The 26178-nt window shown below is 40.9% G+C and overlaps 2 protein-coding genes across 11 annotated transcripts in view; both read right to left on the bottom strand.

Annotated features, from left to right (window-relative positions):
• The window catches only part of chd9 (chromodomain helicase DNA binding protein 9), a 114557-nt gene extending 98316 nt beyond the window's left edge, over positions 1–16241 (bottom strand). For 4 of the 5 annotated variants that reach the window (XM_046033297.1, XM_046033299.1, XM_046033300.1 and 1 more), the window contains exons 1-2: positions 16111–16241; positions 10531–12222 (exon numbers count right to left, since the gene is read on the bottom strand). In XM_046033297.1, coding sequence (XP_045889253.1) covers positions 10531–12114 — 1584 coding nt within the window. In that variant the 5' untranslated portion in view covers positions 12115–12222; positions 16111–16241. Of the gene's footprint in view, positions 1–10530; positions 12223–15326; positions 15537–16110 lie in introns of those variants that run through there. The other variant, XM_046033298.1, reaches the window with a different exon arrangement.
• Positions 16242–17080: 839 nt separating this feature from the next.
• Positions 17081–24214, bottom strand: LOC123959345 (akt interacting protein). 6 transcript variants are annotated; one of them, XM_046033320.1, is made up of 10 exons: positions 24032–24214; positions 23158–23273; positions 21301–21509; positions 21019–21083; positions 20637–20737; positions 20190–20278; positions 19935–20033; positions 18957–19064; positions 18751–18811; positions 17081–18547 (listed from the first exon to the last, which is right to left on the bottom strand). In XM_046033320.1, exons 2-10 carry the CDS (start codon positions 23203–23205, stop codon positions 18440–18442), a joined length of 888 nt encoding a protein of 295 aa, XP_045889276.1. In that variant the 5' UTR covers positions 23206–23273; positions 24032–24214; the 3' UTR covers positions 17081–18439. The 6 variants fall into 6 exon arrangements, with proteins under 6 accessions (XP_045889276.1, XP_045889275.1, XP_045889272.1 ...); XM_046033319.1 differs by having other exon boundaries at positions 23158–23276; positions 24032–24213; XM_046033316.1 differs by having other exon boundaries at positions 21301–21512; positions 23158–23276; positions 24032–24211.
• Positions 24215–26178: the final 1964 nt, after the last annotated feature.

The raw sequence follows: 26178 nt of genomic DNA, 5'->3' as shown, positions 1-26178 counted from the left end.
TATGCAGATTGTTAAATAAAATTATTGTAAATGTAAATCACATGCTCCTTGTCCCTCCCCTCAGACTCCACACCAAATCAGCAACAGAATGTCAAAATTAAAAAACTCTGTCACTGAGAAACGAGTGACATGAAGAAATAATCTTAACATTGCCACTGAAAAACACATTCAAATTCAAAAGATGAAATTATTTATTTTACCTGTGTTTATTTTTTAGTGGAATCTTTTGCCAGGACAGTGCCAGTACAATCTTGTCAGTACAGGTTTTGTTTTCAATGCCACATTTTATTTTCGATGTCATGATTTAAAGTAACTGTCCTGGCTCGATACCACTAGCATAACCAATATGACATTTTAAAATGACCCATATAACTATTGCAAAAATGACTCCGATCTGGATTTTCTGGTAGTTTTTTTGATGGTTTGTCAGAAGTTTACACAACAATAACTACTTGATCAAGGTTACAGAACAACTGTGCTAAGAGTTCAAAGAAATCAGCTTTTCACAGGTCAGGAAACACACAGTCTCTTGTGTCGAAGTCCCACATACCAGTGCATGCCGTCATGCATTTGTGGGCTGCATTTGGCTGGTCTTCTCTGACCTCTTAGATTACAATATTTAATATATGCAGACTGTTGCGCACATAACGTGAAAATCTCAGGATGTGAAAGTCACAAGACCATTAACCCCGACCTCCTTTCTAAGAATATTTGCCTTTATAACTGAGAGAGGGCATTCATTAACTGCAGGTACTACAGTCCCAATACAGCTGTGTAGAACATTGATATACAGTATTTAATGACTGGCAGATTGGTGTTCTTGTAACTGTCGATTCAGCAATGTAACATTGCAAACTGCTCTGCAAATTATTTCGTCAACTATGATGTTAAGACTCATGACTGAAACCTTGCTTTTCAATTCACCATGTTGTTTGACTTGCATTGCACTAGTGACTAGACAGACTTTCAAAGGGACAAATAGCTGTGTTTATGACTTTCTGCTCTTTTGAGGTAATTTCTTCTTATCCAAATGCTTTAACTGTTATCCCCATCCTTTCCAATGCCCCACCCCATCTACCCATCTGTCTTACCATCTCCAACCAGTTGCAACAGAGCGAGGTCAAGCGGCCGTTTCCAGCGGGAGTTCTTGTGCAGGGCGATGCCATAGCCTGTAGTGGCAAACACCTTACCAGAGCCGATGGTCATCACCTTGTGGAATATACACAAACATGTAAACATTCATACATCCTAGCATACACACACACAAACACATGAATCCCTAGACAGAGGCAGATTCAAAGAGGCAGATGGCAAAGAGCAAATGGAAATTAGCTTAGTTTCTAATGTAATATTTTCTGTCCACTGTCAGTGTTGCATATTGGCAAAACAGTTGACTCAGCTCTAATATCGACATTCTCGAAAATCCCAGAGTTTGAGTGTGGGATATTGTTTCAGTGGAGGAATTAATATAGATTCACATCAGTTGTAATAATTACTGCAGCAGTGGCTGATGGGAGCTCAGGCCTCCCACAGACCTTATTACAAATGATCACTGGGTGTGATTTTCATTCTCGCTGTGGGAGCCATAGAAAATGAAAACTTATAAATAAATCAACACCAGTGCTGTCCAAAAATGACAATATTAACTAGCTACAGGCCATGAGGGACTAATATAAACACATTGAATGTATTCAATTTATTTAATGCAGATGTAGAAGTGCTCATTTGGAGTGCTTGTTGTGCTTATGTTGCAGTTCCCACAAGGAGAGACTGTGCACACTGAAGATCTTGTAGTTTTGTAGCACACAGTAGCTGCAGGGTACAGAAACTTCAACAATAGCAGCCACTATGTATGACGGGTCACTGTGAGAAGGGCGAAAAATGAAAGAGATATATTTCCTACCTTGCAGCCCTCATCCTTTCTGGCCATATAGTTCAGCACCGCAGCATCATAAATGAAGGCATCCAGCTTCCTGCAGGGACGGAAGGAAGGTGGGAAATTACAACAATAAAATGGAAATGACTAACCTGGAGCTAAATGACAACAGAAGTGCAACTAGTGAACAAAATGACAGAAATGATGGATAAACCAGTGACAAAACAGCCATTCAAGGCAGAAGAGCTTCTTTCTCAACACCATTTTGCAGCACATTCAACAATTGCACAGAGAGATATTCATCATAGTGGAAGAGGCAGAGATGTCAATTCTCCTCCTACAGTAGCGTCAATAGACCAGAATACAATGCAGTAGCAGGGGAGCTGCAAGTAAGGTGTGATTCTCACTTGTGATAAGCAGGAAAAATCCTTACTCTCTCGGACTTCTAAGAGCTCTGTGCTTGTGTCACTTAATGTTGTTTCTTATACAAATATAAACTCAGTTAATAGAACAAGAAAAAGAACAAAGACTGTGATTGAGACAATTTGAAATGATTTATGTCCTATCAGCCTGTAAAAATATGTTTCATCCTCTCGCCACACCTTGTTGGCAGTAGTAGAATAAAGGGAAATCCTCTTGCATTACTCTGGGATGGTTAGCAGCACTGCTGCCCTGTACTGTAATAGCTATACCATGAACGAAAGAGCAGCCAAAAAGATCTGTTGTCACAGCCAGATATTAAACTGTGTAGGCTATATGGTGCATTATATATGGTGCTGATTTTGCAGTAGGCCTGGGCGATATTAAAATATAAATCACAATATTATTATATAATATTTTTATATTTATCTATCATCCCCTTGACCCTGAATTTATTTACAATTACAAATAAAAAATATTTATTGTGTTGTATTGTGTTTTTGCTTTCAAGCCGATGCTAAATTAAGTGGTTAGATTATTAATTTTCTATATCTTTCTATAGAACGTAGAATAGATAGAAATTTAGGTATGATGCAAAGTAGCCACAACAGCCAACCAGTGCTTGCAAAAGGTTCCTAGGTACGTATCAGATATAAACAAACTGGAATTGAGGGAATACATACAGTACGCTGTCTCGGCTGCAGTCTGAATGGAAGCGGTATGATGCCAATTCACGACAATCGGTGTAAAGGGGATATTACAAATGTGTACAAATGTTTTTGTTAATTGCAATGCACATCACAACGGACTTAAAGTATAGAATGGTTGTAAATCTACAAATCATATTTTCTCTCAATCACTGATTGAGACATTAATTGGTAAAACAATAACACAGTATGTTCCGCTAAAAATCTATAATTGTTAAGTCATTTATCTCAAATGTGAAGATTTGCAGCTTTTCATTGTTTTAAAACATTGCAAACTGGACTGCCGGTCAGTCAAAAACAAGCCATCTGAAGACTTGACTTTGAGCTTTGGTAATTTTCAGACATTTCATAGAGAAAACAATTAATTGACTAATTAAAACATAATATACAGGTTAAACTATTATTTAATAATATAAGTATTTGCATCCTTTGAAATCTCTCCCTAAGTAGAAGCAAAGAAGGCAGTTTGAGGAACAGTGAGCTAAAACACTTCATCATAAAATAATACATTGAATGTAACAGCTCCCCTCACACTGATGATGAATAGCTGAGGAACTGATGATGGATTTGTACACCTGCTCTTCTACTTCACATTAATTTATATTCACACTCGGGAAGCTGCACTGCATAACCGAAGTCTTCCCAGAAAGAGAGAAGGAGGAGAGGATGACTGTGCTGAAGGATGAAAGATTGAAAAGAGGTGAAGAGATGGGTAGATGGTGCAGGAGGGGAGGAGGTGGGTAACAGGAAAAGGAGGGGGGCGGGGGGGGGGGGGGGGGGGGGGGGGGGTGGGGGGAGGTATTCACAGAAAGTGTGTGAATGGGACAGCCTATCACCATGTGGCCACTGAAGCAGCAGGTTTCCCAGGGGTGTGTACAAGTGTGCAAAATGTGCTCTGTGTGTGGTGTTTGCGAGTGTATGCGGTGGGGTGAGGGCTGGGGTGACGCATGGTGTCAAGTTTCAGGGCCGATTATGGCATTGCCTGCCCAGTCTGGTCAGCTGGTTGGCTAAGAGTTATATAAACCTCAGAGAGGTCAGGAAGCAACTAAACTAGCGTATCACACATACACGATCCAACTTGCAAAAACACACACATCCCCTAAGTTGCTTACTGGCGACAAAGATCAGAGGCCAAGGCAGGGTAGAGAGGAGCAAGCAGCGAGACCCTGTCAGATAATCTAAACCAGCAATGAGGGCAGGGAAGAGGCACCTGCTCAGTGTCACTGCCGGGGTGGGGTGTGGGGGCTGTAGTGTAGTACAGCAGCCCGGGCCATCAGTCTCCACTTCCATCTGTTTCAAATTCTTCTCAGCAAGGGAGCCGTTTGCACTCCTCGCGTCTGATTAAAAGTACAAGCAATAACAGCAAAGCGAAAAGCTACAAATCAAATCATTAAGGACATGTGTGTCACGACAAGAGAGTAGGGCTACAAATTTACCACAACAGATTCAAATACAGCGGGGCTGATGTGACACCACAAACACCTGGCTCTACAAGAGGAAGCAAGGGTAAATAGGAAAACTGGTAATTTGTCTAGGTCTAGTACCCGTTTTAATATTTACCTGCAGCATCAAATTACCACTGTGCTTAAAATTTGTCAATCTTATTTCATAAATATGGAGAAATTTACCCAGCTGCATATAACAAAGATTGGAGTAAACAGGTTATTGCAGTTCATTTAAACGCGTTCGGATTTATTTTGCCATCTTGATCTCTCCCAGTAACCTGGTTTCTTGTGTGCACATAAATATAGTGGCCCCTGTCAGTTTTGAATAGAAATGATGACTCCTTTGGAACCAAAGAGCAGGAGTGATACCAGGGTGGCAGTTTGAATATGCCAGAAAGGGTTGTTTTGAATGTGCTGCTGTTGCCCCACAAATCTCCAAAACCAGTTTACATTTTGCCTTTGGGGCTTAGTTTAATTTGTAGCCATATTAAGCTCTATTAAATCAAAATTAAGACATATTAGGATTGTGATGAAGAATATAAAATAAGGAAGGCACAAATATCCCGTTCTACCACAAAATTTACCCCAACTGGATGTCCAAAGTTTTTCCCCTGTGGAAAAAAAGCTGAAGCTTTACCATGTCTAAAATCAAACAACAAAGCAAGACAATCAATCTCTCCAACAATTTTTCACACTACTGTGCAACATTTCACTGATCCTTAAACAGAATGGGTGGGCGACTTGTTGACGTAATGATGTCATACCGCTACACAGTGAAACAACAAGCATTGCTGAAAGAGAAAGTAACCTTGCTGCCGGCTCCACGGTGGAGGAGTTGCTTCCAGAAAGGGGATCAACTTCAGTAGGGTGGAAGTGGTTTGGTTACAAAAGATCAGATGTACAACAAGACAGTAATATTCAAGAAGTGGAAAATGTCTTTAACAACAAAAGGCGGCACTACAACAAACTTATTTCACCACCTTAAGCAGAAGCACCCGGTTGAGCACGAGGAGAGCCAAAAGCTATTGTGATAATACGCTATGTTTTAGTATTTCGTCAGATCATCAAGAATATTATCGCAGAAATACCCCTTCCAATAACTGTGATATTATTTTAGGGCTATATCACCCACACTAAATACTGTAGTATGATGATGAAATCCAATTGAGAAGCTATTTACCATACTGTTGAAATGACCAGGGGTCTCAGTTATAAAACTGTATGTAGAAAAGACTCCTAAAGGTTGCGTGAAACGCCCCTCATTAATATTAATACGTACTAACTGACAGAAAAGCTACAGACAAAAAGAAATTTAACCCAGTGTGACATTGCCGTTCGTTTTGGTGAAGCTGAAGCTTGTTGTTTGGTGGGTAAAATTCGCACTTAAACGCAACGCTTGTGCACCTGAGGGGTCACCAGAGCTCCACCTCTTTATAACCGATCTGCAGGAAGGGGCATCCCCCTCCTGAGTAGTGACAGAGGTGGAGGGGGACACTCCAGTGCGTCTTGCGCACTGGATGACACAGGTACATGATTTGGATTCCCTCGTTTGAAGAGAGTAAAGCAAATCCATTCCACTCATGTTTAAACATTTATTTAGGCTATACAGTCCACTCACTGAACGAGGCTGCTGAGCTAATAAAAAAAAAAAAAAAAGGAAATAAAAATATCACAACATCAAATCCTCACGTTGACGCACAGCATTTGGCTCAAATCCTATAAAGGCAACGAACATCTGATAATATATGAAACTCGTAGGCTATTTGCTTGATTGAGGCAATGAAAACGGCATCAATTTAAATGTAATTTGTCCTCCTGTTTACCTTATTTATGAGAATAAATTGCACGGCATTCTTTTGCAAAAACAGATATCTCCGTTTGTATTTATTATCCTAAATCATATTTTTTTTTGCATGCACTGCAAATGATCATATAGGTTGTTTTTATTTCGCACTTCAGGGATCAATCGAACAGGTGTTTGTTTATTCAGAAAGGCTTTCATCTGTTTGGTAAATGAACTAATATTATTAAAATGTTTTCTTTAGAAGTTAAATTAAAAAAGGTTTTATTTAGAGCCCGACTGATTCATCAGACGGCTGATATTATCGGCCGATCTGAGCTAATTGCATTTAAAGCCCCTTTTTCCACTGCATGGTACCAGCTCGACTCGACTCACCTTATTTTGGTTTTCCATTGTGGAAAAGTTGTACCTGCTACCAGGGACTTTTTTTCGTATCACCTCTGTCAAGGTTCCAAGCGAGCTGAGGTGATACTAAAATGTGACGTGAAAACACCGCAGACTACTGATTGGTCAAAGAGAATTGTTACTATTCACTGCATCATCAGAGGCCAGCAAGAGAAAGTTTTATATTTTACATTATTTTTATTTTTAAGTTATTTCATCACTTAATCCACTTCTGAGAAGTTTTGAGGCGAGAAATCAACTGTGTGGATGTCGAATTATTGACAGTTTCACGAAAAGTGATGGCAAAACAAAAATTTGCTTGAAAGTTGAGGAGCTCCGCAAGTGGCAGAAGGGGAAACCTGCGCGAAACACAGAGACGGATACTTCACTCATGTCATGAGTGTTGCATAGTTTGCCCACCTACGGGCGCTCTGCAGCTCCCCTGTTACACTGGTGCACTACAAAAACCACAGAAGAAAACAATCAGCTGACTGGACTCTGCCGGAGCCTACTCAACAACACGGAGAATGGCTGTGTTACCAGTGAGTTGGTCATTTGTCACATTACATGACTTAAATTATAAATAATACAAACAGCTCCATCACTTCTCTCCTGAAACCATTCATGATTTACTAACCCTCCCGTTTTTCACTGCAATTTCCCGGCTTCCTCCCGGGTCACAGCAGTATGTGTAATGTTACAGTAGTTGAGTGGTGGAGGCTGCGCTGCTGACAGACATGATTGTAGATTTATTTCCGAAACGGTGTGGCAGTTTTAGTTCTCGTAGCTTTGGTTAGAATAAATAATAAATAGAATAAAAGGTATAAAACTAGATATAGAATGTGCTACATTGAAAGTAGTTATTACAGCAAATTATGAGTAAAGTAAAATACATGTTTATTCTCTCTCACTCTCTCTGTTCACAAATGGCTGAAAAGTTGCACCTTCCTGCAACAAATATTTATTGATGTACAATTGTTTACATGTTAAGTTGTTGAGACTGTAATCAATTTTATTAACATAATCCATTTAGGAAAAGGTATTATGGCCCACATACAGAACAGCTTTCAATATTGGCCTATTCTAAGTGTAGTTTATACAGGAAGGGGGTCTACTATCCAAATCATTTTCAAAATCAAAATATCAGCTCATAAATCAGCTCTTTTTCACTTCAACATCAGCATTGTCAAAAACCCACATTAGTCGGGCTCTAGTTTTATTGGCCTTTAATACTCAGAGGTAATATTTTGATTTATTTTATACAATAGTATCGGTTTCAAACGTTTCATCCTTCTGCCATGTGAGTCACCCTTTCTCATTTCTCCAGTTTATGGGTGTACGCATGCCTCAGAGTTTGCGTGGCATGCGTACACACAAACTGTCAAGTTTGTTTTTTTTATAGATCACAACCTTTGGGGAAGTCAGGCACGCACATCTCTAGCACTGTTTTGCACGTACGCACCGTTTATAAATGAGGCCCCAGATGGAATGTTTTTGGCTAATATTAAAGTAACTAATGAATAACTATTTGGTGACCAGACAAATCTAGATATTTGTTCAAATTATTGTGAAAACCCTGTAAATCCAGTGCTGAAACCCCAGTTCTGCTCATCGATTTGCAACATCGCCCACAATGGTCAATAACAACCTCTTACAACAATTACAACTCACAATTATTTTGTCTGCCACCTTAATATGCACAGAAATCTCAAAGATGTCAGTCACGAGTTCCTGACAACATACGGCAAAGACTGACTGCCGACTCACATGAGTACATGCAAGCTTTACAAACTGGCATCCAGCTCGGAAGGGTCTCACCAGGGTGCCTGATGTCTGAGCTTCAACTACCTCCTCAGAGAAATCCCCTAGTAGTCCATAAATGTTGCTGAAATGTTTCACAGGACAGGCAGGTGTTCTACACACATCTGTTCATTCCAGATCCAGTGCAACACAGCGTAAGCAAGATTATTTTTACTCAATTTCACCTTTGAATATGTCAGCCTGGAACAACTACTCTTGAACGTCGGGTACTCATCACAGCTGCAGCTGACCATTACAACCATTGGAAATCCTAATTAGCCACATTCACTGCGGGGGAGTGAAGAATAGACAGCTATCCCCCGATGCCTTGCCTGTTCAGCAAACACACTATCAGCAGGCTCTTCACACATCAGTGCACATGAATAGCACAGTCAGCCTGTAAGCATCAACACAGGGCTGGATGTTGACACAGACGGGGAGAGGCTCGTTCGTATGGCTGTGGTTCATGGCCCCATTTCCATCAAGGACCTTTGCAGATGGGCAAATGGCCAGTGTGGATGAGCTCTGGTTAGGAAGACCACTCATTTTGTTGTCACCTGCTGCCTGTTGGGGGATTGTCGAAACAGTCTTCAACACACAGGTTGTGTTTTGGCTCATGGGCATAGGTCTGGTTTCAGAAGTGAGGGGACATAATGGGTCTGCTGCCAGTAAGAGGACACTGTTTAGAGTAGACAGATTCTAATGAGTCACTCAAAGAGTTACTGTAAAATTGTACTTATGTGTTTACTACACTAGGGTGTGGATACAGAAAAGGTAGGGCTGGTAAAGATGATGTAAACAACACTTCTGTGTTGTCAGTGGCAATGAGAAAGACATGGTCAGCTTTGTCAGTAGTGGGCTATTGAAAACACAAGTGCAAAGAATGTGCATTTCCTAACATGTGCATGCATCTAGTTTGAGATTACCTGTTTCTGCTGCTGTCAATCTATGTTGTTTTTGTAATTAAATGTGAAACACTGCTGAAAATCTACACATAAATATTATCAAAAAGGAACACATGGATGTGTTGAAATTCACATGTCTTTTTTAAGTGCGCAGACCATGATGAAACGTCATGCATTTGCTGCTGGTCATGTGTCACACGTGGGACAGGAGGCTGTGTGGATGCTGCTAAGTTACTAGCAAACTGAGGTCCAGGAACCGCCTGAAGCCTGTTACAGCCAGCTAATGCATTCTCCCTACCTCCCCCTCCGCTTCTCTTCACCCTCTCATGCTCTTCCTCTCTGTCTCTTTTCCTGCCTTTCTTTCCTACGCGCTCCTTGTTTTTCCATGAGCTGCTGCTCTCTCCATCTCCCAAACCCCCCTCCCCCTCCCTCAAGTGCTAACCACTCTCCTCCACCACGCTCTTTTCTTCCCGCCTGCTCTCACACATGTGCACACGCGCACGCACACACACTCACACAGAAACTGTGGTAGCTACCACAACAGCAACAACCTCCCCCACACTCCAGTGAGGCAGTGTGCAAGTGCCTCTGGCTTGCCCTGACCCACATCTTGATATAGCCCTAAGTATGCTTACAGCTAAGTCCTGAAGACACTCCTTCCACGCTTAGCCTAATCAGGCCTGACCTGCTGTCGGCACACTGGTCAGATAGACAGGCCAGGCTGGACAGACCATTATCATTTTCAGAAGGCTTTCAGAAGGCCTTAGGTACCGCCTCTCCACCTTCCCCCACTCCACCACTGATTGCAGGTTTCCTACTAGACAACTGCATGTTCTAGCTGGGATAGTTAGTTAAACATTACAAGAGTGGCTAGATTCTGTGCCATACTACACAGGGAAGAACACCAATTCTCTTAACGTCAGCAAAGACACTTTCTCAATTAGTAAAGCAGATTTGCAAATATATCTAATTTCTTCAATTAATTTTAATTTATAAATCTTCACCCCCTTCAATTCCCCTCATTGATCTATACTGAGAAGAAATGGGGTGAAGGACAGAGCGCATAGGCAGTGCTGTAAATTAGACTAGGACAAATATTACTTTTAGAGGGTTGCTGTGCTACAGTATGGCTAAAATATCCTGCCATGCATGTGCCTCATAACAAATACACATATCTGAAACGCTGCATTACCTTCTCTTCTTTGTACTCAACAGGTGGCGGTTTCCTGTGCTCATGTCCCCTCTCTTGGTTAGAATCAGCCCAGGTACAGTTGGATTCATCTGGTTGGCTGAGAGCAGCCTCCAGCTGAGGCAGTAGGTCAGGCAGGAGGTCAGGAGCCTCCAGGCCCACCAAGTCTCCATCCTGAGCATCTGATGGCAGGAGGTTGTCTCCCAGTGCTTGGTATCCATTAGTGTTGATGGCCCCACAGCTCTGAGGCTGCTCAGAGGGCAGTTGGCTGACCATGCTGGGATAGCAGCACATAGATTCACCAAACATCTCTGATGACTTGCAGTTTCCCTGGGTTTCACCAGAACAACGTAGAGCCTGGAAAGGGCATTCCTCTCCCTGGCTAACAGGGGTCCTAGTGTGCTGTGGACTCATAACTGCTATGGAAGGAAACTGACATACTGCCCCTGAGAGCTCAGGCACTGTAGAAGTGAGGGGTGCAGTGGTGGTGGGAGGCCTAGACACTGAGGCTGAGGGCAAAGACTGCTGACTGAGACTGGGTATTTCTAGCTCTCCAGGGTAGGCAGGGTACTGAGCCGGCTGGTAAACAGCGGCAGAAGTGACTGAGCATGTGGGCAAGGAATGAACCATAGATGACGAATGCATGGGAAAAGGCAGGTTAGAGTCTTCTGGTCCTGATCCAGAGAAGGCTTGACCTCCCCTGGTCAACTGGTAGCTACCCTGCTGCTGCTGTGGTTGTAAGCAAGTCCCACTCAGAGAAGCATTTTGACTATCCAAATAAGCCTTACTTGGCAGAGCCCTTGAATGGAACCTTGCTCCTCCTACAGTTAATTGGTGCTGAACCTGCGGCAGAGTATGATGAACTTGATGTTGGCTCTGAGATTGATCTCCCTGGTGAAAAGAAAAATTATGACGCTGCTGCTGCAGGGACATAGTCTGTGTGTTAATTTGTTGGTGCTGGTTTAACAGCTGTTGCTGATGACTTTGCTGTTGTTGTAGTTGCAGCTGCTGCTGCCGCATTCTATGCTGCTGCTCCTGTTGTTGACGACGGTGGTGTTGCTGCTGCTGTGCTTGTTGTTGTCCGACATGAAGTTGCTGGTTGTGCAGTTGTTGCTGCTGCTGATGACAAAGCTGTTGTTGCTGCTGTTGAGATAAAGGGTGATACATATTCCCATTCTGGTCTTGGTTGCCCCACATTGGACTGCTACTATTACAGAACAGCCCATTAGATTGAGGTACTTGACTCATGGCAGCACCGTGGTACTGGCCATGTTGATCTGCAATCATACCAGTGCCGCCACCACTACCTGTGCCCCCAGGACCAGTAAATGCCTGCCCCATAGGATTCTGTGCCTTATTGCCAATGTAGTGACACATCGGCTCACTGTAAGTGGGCATGGCTTGATGGGTCGAAACTGGTGGTATCATGTCTTGGTGCTTCACTGGGCCCAGAGGCTCCACTTGGAGGGGCTCAAAATCAGCACTGAGGTTTAGCTCATCCACAAGTGATGGTGCTGAGGGGAAGCCATCCTCGTCCAGCCCTTCCAAACCTCCAACAAAGAGGTTGGGGTCATTAAAGAAGTCCATGGCAGAGTCCAGAGGTTAACTGGAACCTTTGGAACTCCACTGGATCCAAGCTGGTCCCAACGAGCCTCGCTCTCTACAGAGCTACAGCATGTCCATTCTATTGTGTCCCTGTACAAAAAACAGAGGAAAAAAATATTACAATACAACATTAATGTGGGAATATAAAGACTGTGTTTTTACTAGTAATTTTAGTCTAGATGAAGATCAGATCACAGTTTGCAAACAAACTACAAGCAATTAAAACAATCCAGCAGAAAGCCTATTTTTATCATCCATTTCACCATCAGAAGAAAAGCATGAATGTGCCATGCTGTGTCAAAAAAAAAGCTTTCAAAAGGCAGGTAATGGCTAGGTCAGAAGGGTCTGTAAGAAATTTGGTACTGTCAATTATCTATCAGCACTGCCTTTCATGTGTGTAGTAAAACAGCTGGTGCAAACCAACCGCCAGCCGCCAGCAGGTGCCTCTTCCTGCCCCCCCCCTCCCCTTTCTCACACACGCACACAAACACACATGCACCTCAATCCCCCACCCCCACAACCAATGAAGCTGCCTGCCCTGCTACTGCAGAATGTGTGGGAGGTGCAGACAGCTGATAAAATTTCAACAGCTAGGGACACAGGCTGAGGTCCTTTGAGTGTGTGTGTGTGTGTGTGTGTGCAACCACAGACCAGCGGAAGATGACAGAAGCTTACCCAGGTCAGTCATTACCGTACATGCTGACTTGCTATGCACGCAGACACACAAAAGCACAAATAAGCACAGACGTCTCTCTTAAGAGACACTTGGAGAGATACTTGTAGAGATACTTATTGTTTAATTTGGCCAATATTTATTTCAAATGACAGTCAGGCTGAGAAGCGTTGGAAAGTGGTATTTTCTATAGACCATTCTCTTAAATACACCGGGTGTTGGTCATATTTTTTTTTGTTAATAACTATGGCGGGCTAAACTACTGCATGTGTGAATTGCAAATAAATCACTAAAGATTACTTAGCTTTAAAGCAAGTAATGACTACATAAATAACACTGAAATGGTGGACATAGTACCAAATGCTGACTCAACATAATGGAGGTCAAACATGGTGTGTGCTTTGTGTGGCTAAAAGTCCTTAAATCCCAATACACACCCCCAGACACAACATGAATGTATTTGTAATCTGCGAGCAAATTTGAAAACACAGGATTGTCAGGATTCTCATACTTCACAAGCATAAGCAACATTTAAGCTATGTTCTTAAAAGGTAGATTTTCCTAGGTGGCCTGTCAAATTGGTCCAAATTAAAACAACAACATAAACCCTGTGCAGAGTCTGGAGCCTTTCCCAGCTTGCATTGGGTAAGAGGCAGGGTACTCTCTGGACTGGTCGCCAACAGCCGTTTGCGCTCACATTCACGCCTACAGGCAATTCTTGAGTGGCCAATAAACCTAACCTGCATTTGTTTTTACTGTGAGAGGAAAACGAAGCACCTGGAGAAACCACACACAGGCCAAGGGAGAACATTCAAACTGCACAGAGAGGCCCCTGTCGGACCAGCAGGTCAGAACCAAGAACCTTCTGCTAACCATTGCGCCATTCTGTTTTCACACTGGACGTTCTGTGGCTGATTTGCAGTTTGTGAGAAGGTTCATGAAAATTTCTGTGAAATAATTCATGAGTTTTATTAGAACAATAACTGGACACTAAATCATAATAAATACCTGAGCTTGTTCAAGTGTCATATGATTTAGTTGACCTTATATTAGACTTCTGTAAATGCATTTACTTTATTTTACCCCAATCATTTACACTATAACTTATTTTTTGCATGTGTTTTATTTCCAGCAGTCCATTCAGAATGTGGTAAGATAAGTCAAAACATGAAGCCTAAACCAAACTTAAATCATAAACTCAACAGGAGGTAGAAAATACTCCAGTTTACTGTAGCCTAATATCACTGCATACAGTTCTTTCTATGGCTCACTGCCATGCAAACCAGGCACGTACCATATGCACGATCACTCTCCCCCACCAACCACCAACAACAGGTCCCAATAAAAATATAGATGCATAAAAAGGCATTCACGTTTTCAGTTTGGATTGTGTTTCCAATTTCAGGTTCACTCCAGTGCTTTGTTTACTATCCTGTTTATTGGGGAATCATGGGACTCTCCTGAAATGTGACATTCCTACTTGTCATTTTATAAAGCTTTTTTGGATGCCTATATTGATAGGCAACACAGCAAGGATTTGTGGAGTACTCTGTCAACAAGCAAAACAGGAGGCACGTGAAATCACTCCCCAATAAGAGACAGACAATCCTGCCTGAATAAGAATTAAGAGAGGGAAATGTGTGCAATTGCCACTTCTCACCATTTTAAGTATAATAGAAAATTATAACTTTGGCCAGTCAAACTCAAGTGATAATAAATCTCTAACTCTGGTAAAAAAGGATCTTTAAGGAAAGAGTTTTTTTCTATGTACTTGGGTTTCTAATGATACTCATTTAAGATTTGCACTCATCATTTTGGTTGACCAAACAAAAGAAAATGCTCGTGACCTTTATTTAACAAACATTAAAAAAAATAGGCTTATGTGATGAAAACTAATTTGTTTCATTTTAAACACTTGTTTGGTAGATATCCTCTTGTTTGTGACATTTAAAGTAAGTAATTGACACAGCCATACCCACGTTGAAAGCGGGGGTGAAGCAAGCAGGATTCAGTAAACTGGAGGTAGATCAGTTGGGAAAAAACAAAACAACAACACGCGTTTATATCACCTTTCCCAATGTGCCACGAATCAATGCAGCATATTCCTGAGCATGCTAGCCGGGCCAATGCTAACTTTTACACCCCAAATCTGGCCCCGAGGCACAGACCACTACCCTAAGCCTCAGTTGCCTTCCAGCTGTTTCCTTCATAATCATGACGCCGTAAGCACCGTTAAGGCACGTGCAGCTCGTGCCTAATATCAACAAGAGCTGTGTAACTGTCCCGAGGTCGCCATTGAGTCCACGGGACTGGTGCCACTTCTGCGCACCTCAAACTGCATTAAACCAACAAACTGTAGCTAAAACGTCAAACAGCAAAAGCACATTGACGTTACTTGAAATGTGTAAAGTTAGCCACGCTTTAAGAAAAAGTGTCTTGAATCTCTTAATTGATACAATGATATCATGTAACACTCGGAAACACGCTCGTCTTGCTTTCATTAAACAGACACAGGGCTCACCTCTGAAGTCAGCTGCATCCCCTTCATCTTCAACCCAGCAATGGCTCCAGCTCCTGCGAGCGCGGTGTTTGATGAGCCAGCGAGGCGGCAATGTGTTGCGCTACTTTAAGCTCAACGGAAACAATATGAATGCACGTGGGACATTTGATTTTAGATTTTAAATGTTAGCCCTGGGCTGTTGAGACCGGTCGCACGTGCTCCTAGCCAGCCCTCCACTTTGAAAGTCACAGAATTCAATTCAAGAGGTGTCGTGACGCTTCCTCACTGAGGGGGGAGGGGGAGGCCCGGAGATGGATGGAGAGGTCGACAGTGGTTGTGTCCACGATAACACAGTTGTTATGCTCGACCGACTTTCGTTTTCATTTATCATAAAGCTTCCGACCTATTCGCGCTGCGAACACTTAGCTACCGCGTCCACATACAAGTAAGGTGCCCTGCGGGTCGCTGTCAGTTCAGGACCACCATGTCCAAGAACCACGGAGGGGCTACTTTGGAGCCACGCGCATTTTCATTTAACGTTACCCGGCAAACTGTGACAAAGTACAATGATACGCGCTGTTTTATGAGGGAACTAACCGAAAACTAGTGCGGACAAGTTTGGCAAGTCAGTCTTATTTCTACCGGGAAGATCCACACTCAGCAAAGCGGTGTGTCATCAGACAGCTGAGGCGAGCCTCACTGACTGACTGTCAGAAATTTGACAGATCCTTTCCTGAATGAAACTGAACCCCTCGAGTCTGAAATAGCTCTCAAAAAAATCCCCAAAACGAGTGTTATTTCTTACCTGAAACGAACCTCGAAGTGAAACTCCAGGCGTCAATGTAGAGAGTGTTATCGGCGAAGTTGTGACAGTGTTGTTAGTTGTACTCCTGCTGGCGACGAAGGCACAGCGGCTCTACTGCTGCTGACGTGACTGTGATAACACTTCATTTGCATATTAGTGACCTCCTCTCTGATTGGACCGCCGACAATTTGCCACATTTTTACTTTTCCACAAAAACATAAAAACCGGTTCCCCCAGTGCGAGTACTTTTGTTACGCTGCCGAGCTCAACCGACAGGGAGCGGGTCATTAAATCTTGGATTCATTTGTAAAGTCTGTATTGTTGACAGAGTGCATAAGATGGCCGCGTTCAAGCCAGAGCCAATCCGGAGAGGTTTTACTTCCGCACATGCACCGGAGCCTTTGCTCAGCGCAAACATGACAGGAGTGGGAGAGCGGCGCTCCACTGTGGGCTCATGTCGACCTCTGCTGGCTGATGAGCGACATCCTGCTCTACATGAACTGATCTCCTATGGCACACCAGATTTTGCTATTGACCCAAGGTATTCTACATGGACTCCCCAATAGATCAATTCAGTAGTCCTATAATAAAAATCAGAATATTGTCTGTATACTATCCTTCTACAGTGCATTACATAATGTGTAGAGTTGTCTTCAGTATATCAAGTAGGCGTGTATGACAGTAATGTCTAATGACAATACACATTTGTAATTATTATTTTATTCCCTTGCCCCCCCTTCAATCGTCACTACAGGTCTGAATCAATTGTAGATTTGCAGCACAACTGAGCAATCATTGGAGAAAAAAATATAAACATCCAAAACTTTAAATTTTGAACTAAAGAAATTTAATTCCAGATTTTATATATATATATATATATATATAGCATCTCTGCAGCAGGTGTTTCAAATTATTCAGTTTATGGCAATCCCCAAAGCTTGAAAAAAAAAAAAAAAAAAGATTCCAGTTCTTGGTTTTTGATAATTTTATTGATTTCAAAAGCATTTAAAACTCATGTCATCTACGCAATGTCGTCTTTCACAAACTGGAGCAGGAATGGGTTCATACAGAACGCATTATAACTCACACATTTGCAGATGCCAAAAGCCCAAATGGCAGTTTGTTACACCCTTGCCTTTCACAGCAGTAGATCAAACAGGTTTCAGCACCATATCTGCTTTCTGATAGTCATTTCCCACAGATTTAAACAAATTCCATAATTTTCCACATCCTTAGTTAAATTAAATTTGCATATTCAAAGTGGCAATATTACTATCAATTAAGCCAGAGCCCTCTACAGATGAAGACATCACATATTAAGTGTCTGGCACAACAGAAAAGGTGTATTCTTGTAGTTGGCCAAAACAATTTTTGCTGTTTCTAAACAACCAACCATATCAAAATAAATTTTTGATTTTAAATCAGACCTATGAAGGAAAGATCTTGTAAAGCAAAGATCTGTAAGGGGGCTTAAGTAACATTTGTAAAGAAAGCTAAGAAAACCAAAATGTTCACTTAGAAAATCCAAGTGCCGATTCAGACACGTCTCTGTAAGTCAAAACTTAGCACAGCATCCATTATTTACACATCAAACCTTTAATAACCGAAAAGGTACATGAAACATTCAAAATTATTTTAAAATCAGAAAATAAAATACAGGAGCTTAGCATCTTATTTAAAACCATACTTCCCCGCTCTGCATATATCTATATTTAGAACTATGTAAGAAAATGGACACGGTGGAAAAAGAAAATCACTGTCCAATAAGAAACATATAAAACATGTCAATTGAATTTTGTAATGGGAGGAGTGGTGATTAACGATATCTTTCATTCACATAGCTGTGACTGACAACATTCCAAGTCCGACAAATAAACAGTCCTGAGCCAATTTCAACAAGTGGTATGGATCTCTAAATAGATCTATTGTCCACTACCCTTACTGTATGACTGCAAATTGCTGTGCTCAGAATTTTCAGCTCCTTTTGGGACAGTATTGTTACATTACCTAGCCCAACATGTGCATGGATCCGAAAATCTAAATGAGAAAGCACTTTGATTGCATCACAGCCTAAATGATGTTGCCTCGACATCCACTTGTCATCGTCGATTTACATATGACATACATACAAACTTTGTTTCCTTATTCTAAAGCTGTCTGAGGAGTTGCCTACAAAGCTTTTAAAGCTGAGCAATAATGTGGATATTTAATATAAAGTTCTCCCAACTGTTTCAGTGATCCAGTTCACATGAACAGCTGAGGCAAGCCAGTGGCGTGGCATCTAATGCATGTGCCTCCCTCTAGTGGCTGCTGCAGGGACAGTGCATGTTCAGCTCTGGGGAAGACTGTCATCCTTGCTGAAGGGCTGTGTTGAACCAGGCTTCACCCAAGACAGTCCCGACACCTGCGTTCCCTTGTGGTGATCTTCAGGCCGTCTCTACAGCAACAAAGGCAAATTAGAAGTAACGTAACAGGCACAACTCAACCAATCAAAGTGCTCATAGTTTAAACTGCAGCTCAACAAAACTTCCTTTGGGTTGTAACTCTTAGACAAGAACTGCAGTACACTGCTATATACTGCTCATATACAATCCAAATACTCAGATGGTAAACTTCTAAAACAAACAAAAAATACTTTACTTTGAATGTGAACATCCGCTCTTTTGCTTCCTCATGAACAGCTGGGTTCCATGGGGAAAAACTATCAAAAGGACAAGAGTGGCAATGTGAGTGCAAGAGATAACTCCCCCACCCCTTTAGAGTTTTTCCACACACACCTATAGGGTGTGTTTTCTTGTAGTGTGGTGAGCCTTATGGAATGTTAAAAATGGGGATAGTTCACCAACCTTATTGCGTAGGGATCATCTATCTTGGGCTGGTCAAAAAGATGACTGTTGCATAGTTTTACACTATCTACCACTTTGCTTTTGAACAACTGCACATCCTTTTCATATCTGTAATGAAAAAAAACAGTCATGCTTTATGACAACAGTGAGACATGGGTTATGACTAAAGCCTAAAACAAATGAATGTTTCCCCTGTATGCACCTAGCCACGGCTGAATTATGAACAACGCTGCTGAATTTACTTTTTTTTTTTAAAACGAGGGGAGAGCAGGACACCGCTCTTATCTAGAAACTAACATATTACTTTGTAGTTTGGATACTTTACATCAGGCCTATTCACATACCTGTGATTAAAGCATATACCAGAAACTTTGCGCTTACCTGATAATGTCAGCAAAATGACCATAACAAGTACCTGGCAGATGTCAATGAAGCAAGCAGTGCTAATCACAGATTGAGGTAATATTTTCTCTTGATTATTGTTAATGAACGTTCCTGTTCACTTTCTAAATGTGCCCTAACTTAACAACTTAAACATTGCATTGTTCACGGCTGAAGAATGTCTTGGTGCCAAGCGCACAAGTTTAGAGAACACTGGAGTATTTGATTCTACAACTCCTTGAACACCCATCGATGCTGTTTGAGTGAACATTCTGTTGAATTAGCAGGAAAGTTCATTAAAAAGATGCATTTTTGAATCAAGTATTCATCTTTGTCTTTATCGTTAGATAGCACATGCCTAAAACAACTAAACAAAAGCTAAACAAGACCCATTGACTAATTGTGTGATTTATAATCAGAATAGCGGTTTCAATAATTGATAATCTATCAAGATAGTCCTTAATTTTGGAACCTTGCCTGCAATATGCTTAGTCTTTAGCAATATCACACAGCAGTAGAGCAAACTCGGGTCTCTCTAACTTCATCTTTTACTTTGGGATTAGATAAAAACAACTGAAAGGAGGATCAGATACTCACAGCACAGCAGCCTCTGGGTTGAGTGGTTCCGTTGTATTGATCTTGTAGAAAATTGTACGTGCGTACATCAGGACTTGCCAGATGTGGTTGTGATTCCGTCTACAAGACGACAACATACGGAGTTGACATCATTAATCCTTTTTGCCAGGAATAGACAGGAAGAAGTAAACTGGCGAGAAGCACTGACCATGCTGCACCGGTTCAAACATAAAATTTTCACTTAAATATTCATGTTTGAAAAGTAATAGAGCATACCTCCATTTAGTGAAAGCTCTTCTCACATCAAGCTCTCCTGACACAGGGTCAACAAGAGGATGGAAGACTGGGATGTCAAATATTAATTTCTGAAAGGAAGCATATGGACGAGATGACTGAGGGTTTGCTTAAACTTTCTGCATCAGTGTTCAAGAATCCTACTTTTCTTTCACTCATTATAAATCACCTTATCTTGGAAAAACATGTAGTTAATGACTGAACACATTTCCAGATGACAGTTTATGTTTCAAAAGATGCACATTTTGCTAAACCTGGAACAGACAGAATTACAAACCCTGATGAGCAGAAATACTATGATGATTGGATGCACACAAAACCTTTTTCCTGCTAGAAAATACACTCCAATCTTTTTTTTGTACAGTAAAAAAAAAAAAAAAAAAAAACTAACAAAAAATAAAATTCAATTAAAAAGTACAGTACACTTACTGGACACTCCCCATCTGGATAATTATCTGGAATATACACTGTGAATTTGAAGACTCCATCCTGGTACAAGCCATGTCTGATGAATATGACCCCAAACCACACTAAACAGTGGGAGACATGGTATTTCAAAATCTTTACTTCTATCAACACAGGTATGAATTATGCTGGACCAAGCAGTGTAAATGAATAGAAAGTTTACGACAAAAATTTTGTACATAATATATTGACATGTATAAAGATCACAGAAGATTAAGAATATTATAAACAAGTTTTTTTTAAATGTAGTGCCCAGATGTTGACCATCCAAGAATGAATCCAAGAGTTGTCACATTTTTTTAGTGTATACATTAAACAGACATTAACTCTAAAAAAGGGTCCTTACTTAGTGCCGATTTGTAGGACGGCTGGACATAAATTCCAGGGAGCTTCTGTTTAATCACTAGTGTGCTGGAAGAAAAACATGCATGAAACTTATTTTCATCTTAGGTGCTAAATTAAAATGGATACTTTGACATCAAGTTAATACAGACACCATTTTAAAAGCAAGTGCTACCAACATATTTTTAAAAGGAAAATTATTAACGTTGAAAAACACAATGTCACAAGTACTTGGGCATATGCAAACCAATTGAACTTTAAATTCTGATACTGGACCACTACTTACAACTCAGCCAGCAGAGAGTACTCCAGGTAAAAGGGGCCATAGGAGGCGTGTGTGCCATTGGTCAACTGGGGTGGGGTGCCCAATGACGCAGGCTTGGTAATGGGGGTTGCATTCTTAGGAATGGGTGGAAGCTGCTTTTTGCCAAAGGACAGCCGAGCCGGACTGGCTCTCTGCTCCCCGTGCCCACTCTGTTCCTCGTTGTCAGATCTCTGCTGTTTTGTGTAAGGAATATAACAGGAATGTCAACACATCAGCTGAAAAAAAACAAAACAAAAAAACACGTTCTTGCCATGTAAAAAAAGCAGACACAAGGAAAAGTCTTGAGTGCCAGATTAGAGAAGGCTACCGTTTGAGCCATTATGCACACTCAAGAGTAGACCAATGTCTCAGGATAGTGACCATGTGCTGTGACAAACCTCTCAGGTTACACTGCCCATCTGGTTTTCATCTGATCAGGAATCAGTGTCTAGACTAGGGCATGCACTTTCCAGTACAGCTATCATTATCTTACTGATGCTGTTCAGAATGATAATAGTAGTTCCAGTACAGTGTCATTGTACACATTGAGCGCACAGCACAATGCCACAATGAATACTGCGGAAAACTAATGCAAGTATGCCAGGAATGTTTGCAGTGAATAGTGCGCAAATACAACAGATCTAGCCTGCACTTTCATTGAAGTCAGACTTGACTACAGAATGTTTCTAAACTGTTCCTCTGACTAAGCAGGAAAAAAAATAAAAAAATGAACCAACACCCAATCTCAAGGTACAGTGTTTGCTTCCACCCTACCTCACCAGGGTTGTTACACCAGCATACGAAAATTGCCCTTTGGTGGATATTCTGCCTAGCACTAGCTAACTGTACTAAATCACTGGCACAAGTAATGCTTACTGCTATCCTACATAAACAAAGAGTAGATTCTAAATCATCAGAATGAGCAGTTTTCCTAACCCGTACATTTACATTTGATTTGAAGAAAGTTGCTGATCTCAAAAGTCTTTTCCAAAAATGAGTAGGAGACCACACCCTCAAAATGAATACAAGAGGTGCAAGATTGAAGACCTCTAAGAAACAAAGGCTGGAAGTGCTCAAATCAAAATTGTTAAGAGTACAAAGTATTAAAATAACCGTTGTCTAAAACTTGAAACAAAGTTGCGATTGCAGAGTGCACATAACCTTCATATTTACAAAGTTTTGGTGACACTGATTTAGTACTCTGACTAACTGGGAGACAAAACATAAGCCAATTAGGTTGATCTCCTCTGGGTATTCAACAAACTTTACATATGAGGCCTTAAGACCTTCGAGGAACCCTTCAAAGTCCACCAATAAAGTCAGCGCACATAAGATTAATATATAGTCAACATAAAATAACTTGGATTGAATAAGGTAGTATGGTGGAAGTATGGTATGTAAAACTCTGCTTTTACTAAAATGAAATTTGTAGGCTGATATATGCATGCTATGCACCATTATCTATCTGTACAGACTTTGAAGAGTCTGTGAAGAGTGTTTAGTTCTGTAAAGCACATGACTGACCATGTCCAACAGATTTCAGAGGGGCTTCCACAGACGTGCATGTATTTGCACACTTTCATCCAATGCAAGCAGTCAGTCATTGTAGAATCACTTTACTATAAAGTTTGGTGTAATTTGCTTTTTTAAACATATTGTAGTTCAATGTGTGTACTTGTATTGTATATTGTGCTCTTAACACTTTTGCAAATATTTATTGATATTGTGTATGTATATGGTACCGTATATTATGTATAAATAAGGCAGGGAAAGCCAGAGCTCAAGCATTTCATCGTTATACACATGATAATAAAGTTGAACCTTAATGTTTAACTTTACCTTACGACTTGTATTGGCAGACATGCTCCAGAAGGGGTTTAGGTTCATTACTCATTCAGAGGCTCACAATGGTGTCCCTCTTTTTATGTAAGTCCAAGAGGAGTCCGGGCCATCCGCTGCTGTGATGAAAAGACATATGAAACAAGTGATTGTTGCTGCAGTTAAGGTCAAAAACACGCGCACACACACCCCTTGTAAACACAACCAAACACTTAATGCTGATCAAATGCCATCTAGCGATCACTATAATATTAACTGTTAGCTCTATATCGTTTCACCTTGACCTTAACATTAAAATATCGATGCCATATCTGGCAGACTACAAAACCAGAAACGTTAACAGGTATTACTTCGTAAAGATCTACAAAGAGGTGTTGTTTGGGATAGCGTTAGCTTAGCGTCGTGCTAACCTGGCTTTTTCAGGAGTTAACGTTATGCTAGTTGTTGTGTTGTTGTTGACGTTCAAAAATCGGTTGTGTAACTAATACAGGCTGTCGTAGGATGGTAACAATAGAGACCAGTGTTTTATTATTAATATAACTGTGTTTCTGACAGGGTATCGTATTATCGTGTCATTTGTTAACGTTAACTACAACGTTACAGAGCTAACGTTACGTTAGCAAATGTCCAACTTTAAGTACTTAAACCTAACGTTAACGTAATTTTAGCTGACAGCTGGAAATCTGACTAAATACTCTTTCGGAGTGTAAGACTAGTCAATGCCCACATACTGACGTTGTCTCACCTGCTTTCCTTGAGTCACTTTACCTAAGCTAAAGCATTAACGTTAGCTTACAAGGCTACCTCTGTCGCTGCTAATGAACTCCTTTCATTTTAGCCACTGTACGTAAGAAAGCTTAGTGATATAACTCACCGTATTTGCTAGAGAGCTGTAAAAGTCCCTTTAACAGCGACGTTAACGCGTGTCCCTGTATAGTTTTCGCAGAGACTGCTCAGCTGCTCTCCATTCCTTTGGGTGTCATCCCAGCTAACTGGCTAACATTGGCTAGCTAAATAATTTGACAGACAGAAACCGGAGTTCAATCTAACTTGGGGGGCGTTTCGGTGTATGAGTACCGATTCTCATTGGTCTAAAGGATAAACAATCTCGCATTTCATTTGCTGGCGCATCCGTCACGTGAAAGGGAAGACGTGCTTTGCTAGGTTTGCCGAAACTGTAGTTGCTTTGTTTTGTTTTACAACAAAAAAAGATCAAAACAATAAAGTTATTAACAGGGTCATGGGAAATTCTTGGCTAATTCTACAAAAAACAGGTCTTTTTCACAGTAGACATTTTGAAGTGTCACAAGAGGAAAAGCACAGGTGGAACTAATAACATTAACGATGGCTCAGTTCTATCAGTAAGAAAGACATGATAGCGAGCAGAAAAAAAGAGGGACATTGGAACTAGCTAATCTGAATGGAATGTATATAATTGATTACACTTGCTATTTTCCTACTATGAAATATCAATACGTCTGCTGTGAAAAGGTCAGCCACGTCTGTTTCACCATGTTTTAATTAATTAGATTTTTAAAAGTGTTTAAAGTTTTTTTTATTGATTTTAAAAAGCCCTACCTAACTGGTTCTTTGGGATGGTTAATATTCTCTTTCAATCTTTCACAATTTATCAGGCTTTTAACCAGAACAAAGAAATATGACCACATTACCCCTATTTTAGCTTCATTACACTGGCTCCCAATATGTCTTAGAATTGACTTTAAAATTCTATTGATCACTTTTAAAGCTATCCATGGCCTCTCGCCTTGTTATATTTCTGAACTTTTAGTCACACACACACCAGCACGTGCCTTGAATTCCTCGGGCAGAGGTCTGTTGTCTGTTCCAGAGTCTCGACTGAAAACTAAAGGGGACAGAGCGTTTGCTGTCAGGGCCCCGAGGCTCTGGAACAGCCTGCCCAAGGATATCAGGTCAGCTGAGTCAATGAACTCTTTTAAGTCCCTTCTTAAAACATACTTTTATAGGAGAGCCTTTCCCGATTTGACTTTATTTTATCCCTTTTATTTTATTCTATTTTACTAATTTTATATTTATCTTAAACGTGTATTTTAGTCTTTTCAATGTTTTCATTCTTTTATCTTGTACTGTTTTTGTATTATTGTCTTTTGGGTATTATTGTCTTTACACTTGTTAAAGCGCTTTGTAACTTGTTTTTGAAAAGTGCTCTACAAATAAAGATTATTATTATCACCACCTGTATGGGCTACATTAAAGGTTGAATAGCCTAAATATTGTTAGCTCAGATTACAAAACTTAAAAACTAAAAGTATGTTTCAGGGCGGGATTATCTATGATTGACAAGTCGTTACCATGGCGACCTGTCAGTCAGGCTAGAGGCGACTCGTACCCTCGGCACTGGGTAAATTTAACCAGCGCCGTTGAAAACGCTTATTAGGATCATCAACGGTTCACTTTCTCTGGTGAGTACATTTAGTTTTAAAGGTTAAAGGTAGTATTATGCTCATTTTCAGGTTCAAAATCTTAATTAGGGGTTGTACCAGAACAGGTTAACATGGTTTACTTTTCAAAAAACACCATATTTTTTTCATACTGCACATTGCTGCAGCTCCTCTTTTCACCCTATGTGTTGTACGCTCCGCTCTTGAGCTACAGAGTGATGCATCTTACTTGTACAAAATCTATGTTGGGAATTGCACATGCGCAGTTTCCAGGTAAGGTCTACTAGCCAATCAGAAGCAGAGAAGGGCGGGTCGTAAGAAACAAGGTAGTGTTATCCAAATCAAAGCCTCTTCAGACTGCGACCGTAACAGATGGTATAAGTTACTCCACAAGTAATACCACAACCACACAACATCATTGTTCCACATCTTACCATAAACCACTCCAAAAATCACCATATTTCAACTCACTTTTACATAAAAATTGGCCAAACAACAGTAGATATCACATCAAGTGTAACATTAACATTATAGCTATAACTTTAGCCGTATTAGCCAACGTTTACAACAACTCCGCACTTCAGCAGTCTGTGAAGTTACA

This window comes from Micropterus dolomieu, linkage group LG20 (genome assembly GCF_021292245.1).
Source record: "Micropterus dolomieu isolate WLL.071019.BEF.003 ecotype Adirondacks linkage group LG20, ASM2129224v1, whole genome shotgun sequence".
Classification (NCBI taxonomy): Eukaryota; Metazoa; Chordata; class Actinopteri; order Centrarchiformes; family Centrarchidae; genus Micropterus; species Micropterus dolomieu.
This window is presented reverse-complemented; position numbering and strand designations above follow the sequence as displayed.

Excerpts from the sequence above, each read along its gene's own strand:
- LOC123959345 (XM_046033316.1), bottom strand. The coding sequence starts at position 23,205 with ATGAACCTAAACCCCTTCTGGAGCATGTCTGCCAATACAAGTCGTAAG. Across the intron at positions 20,279-20,636 it reads ATCCAGATGGGGAGTGTCCA|AAATTAATATTTGACATCCC; the intron begins GTAAGTGTACTG and ends GCTTCCTTTCAG. Across the intron at positions 20,034-20,189 it reads AGAGCTTTCACTAAATGGAG|ACGGAATCACAACCACATCT; the intron begins GTATGCTCTATT and ends GTCGTCTTGTAG.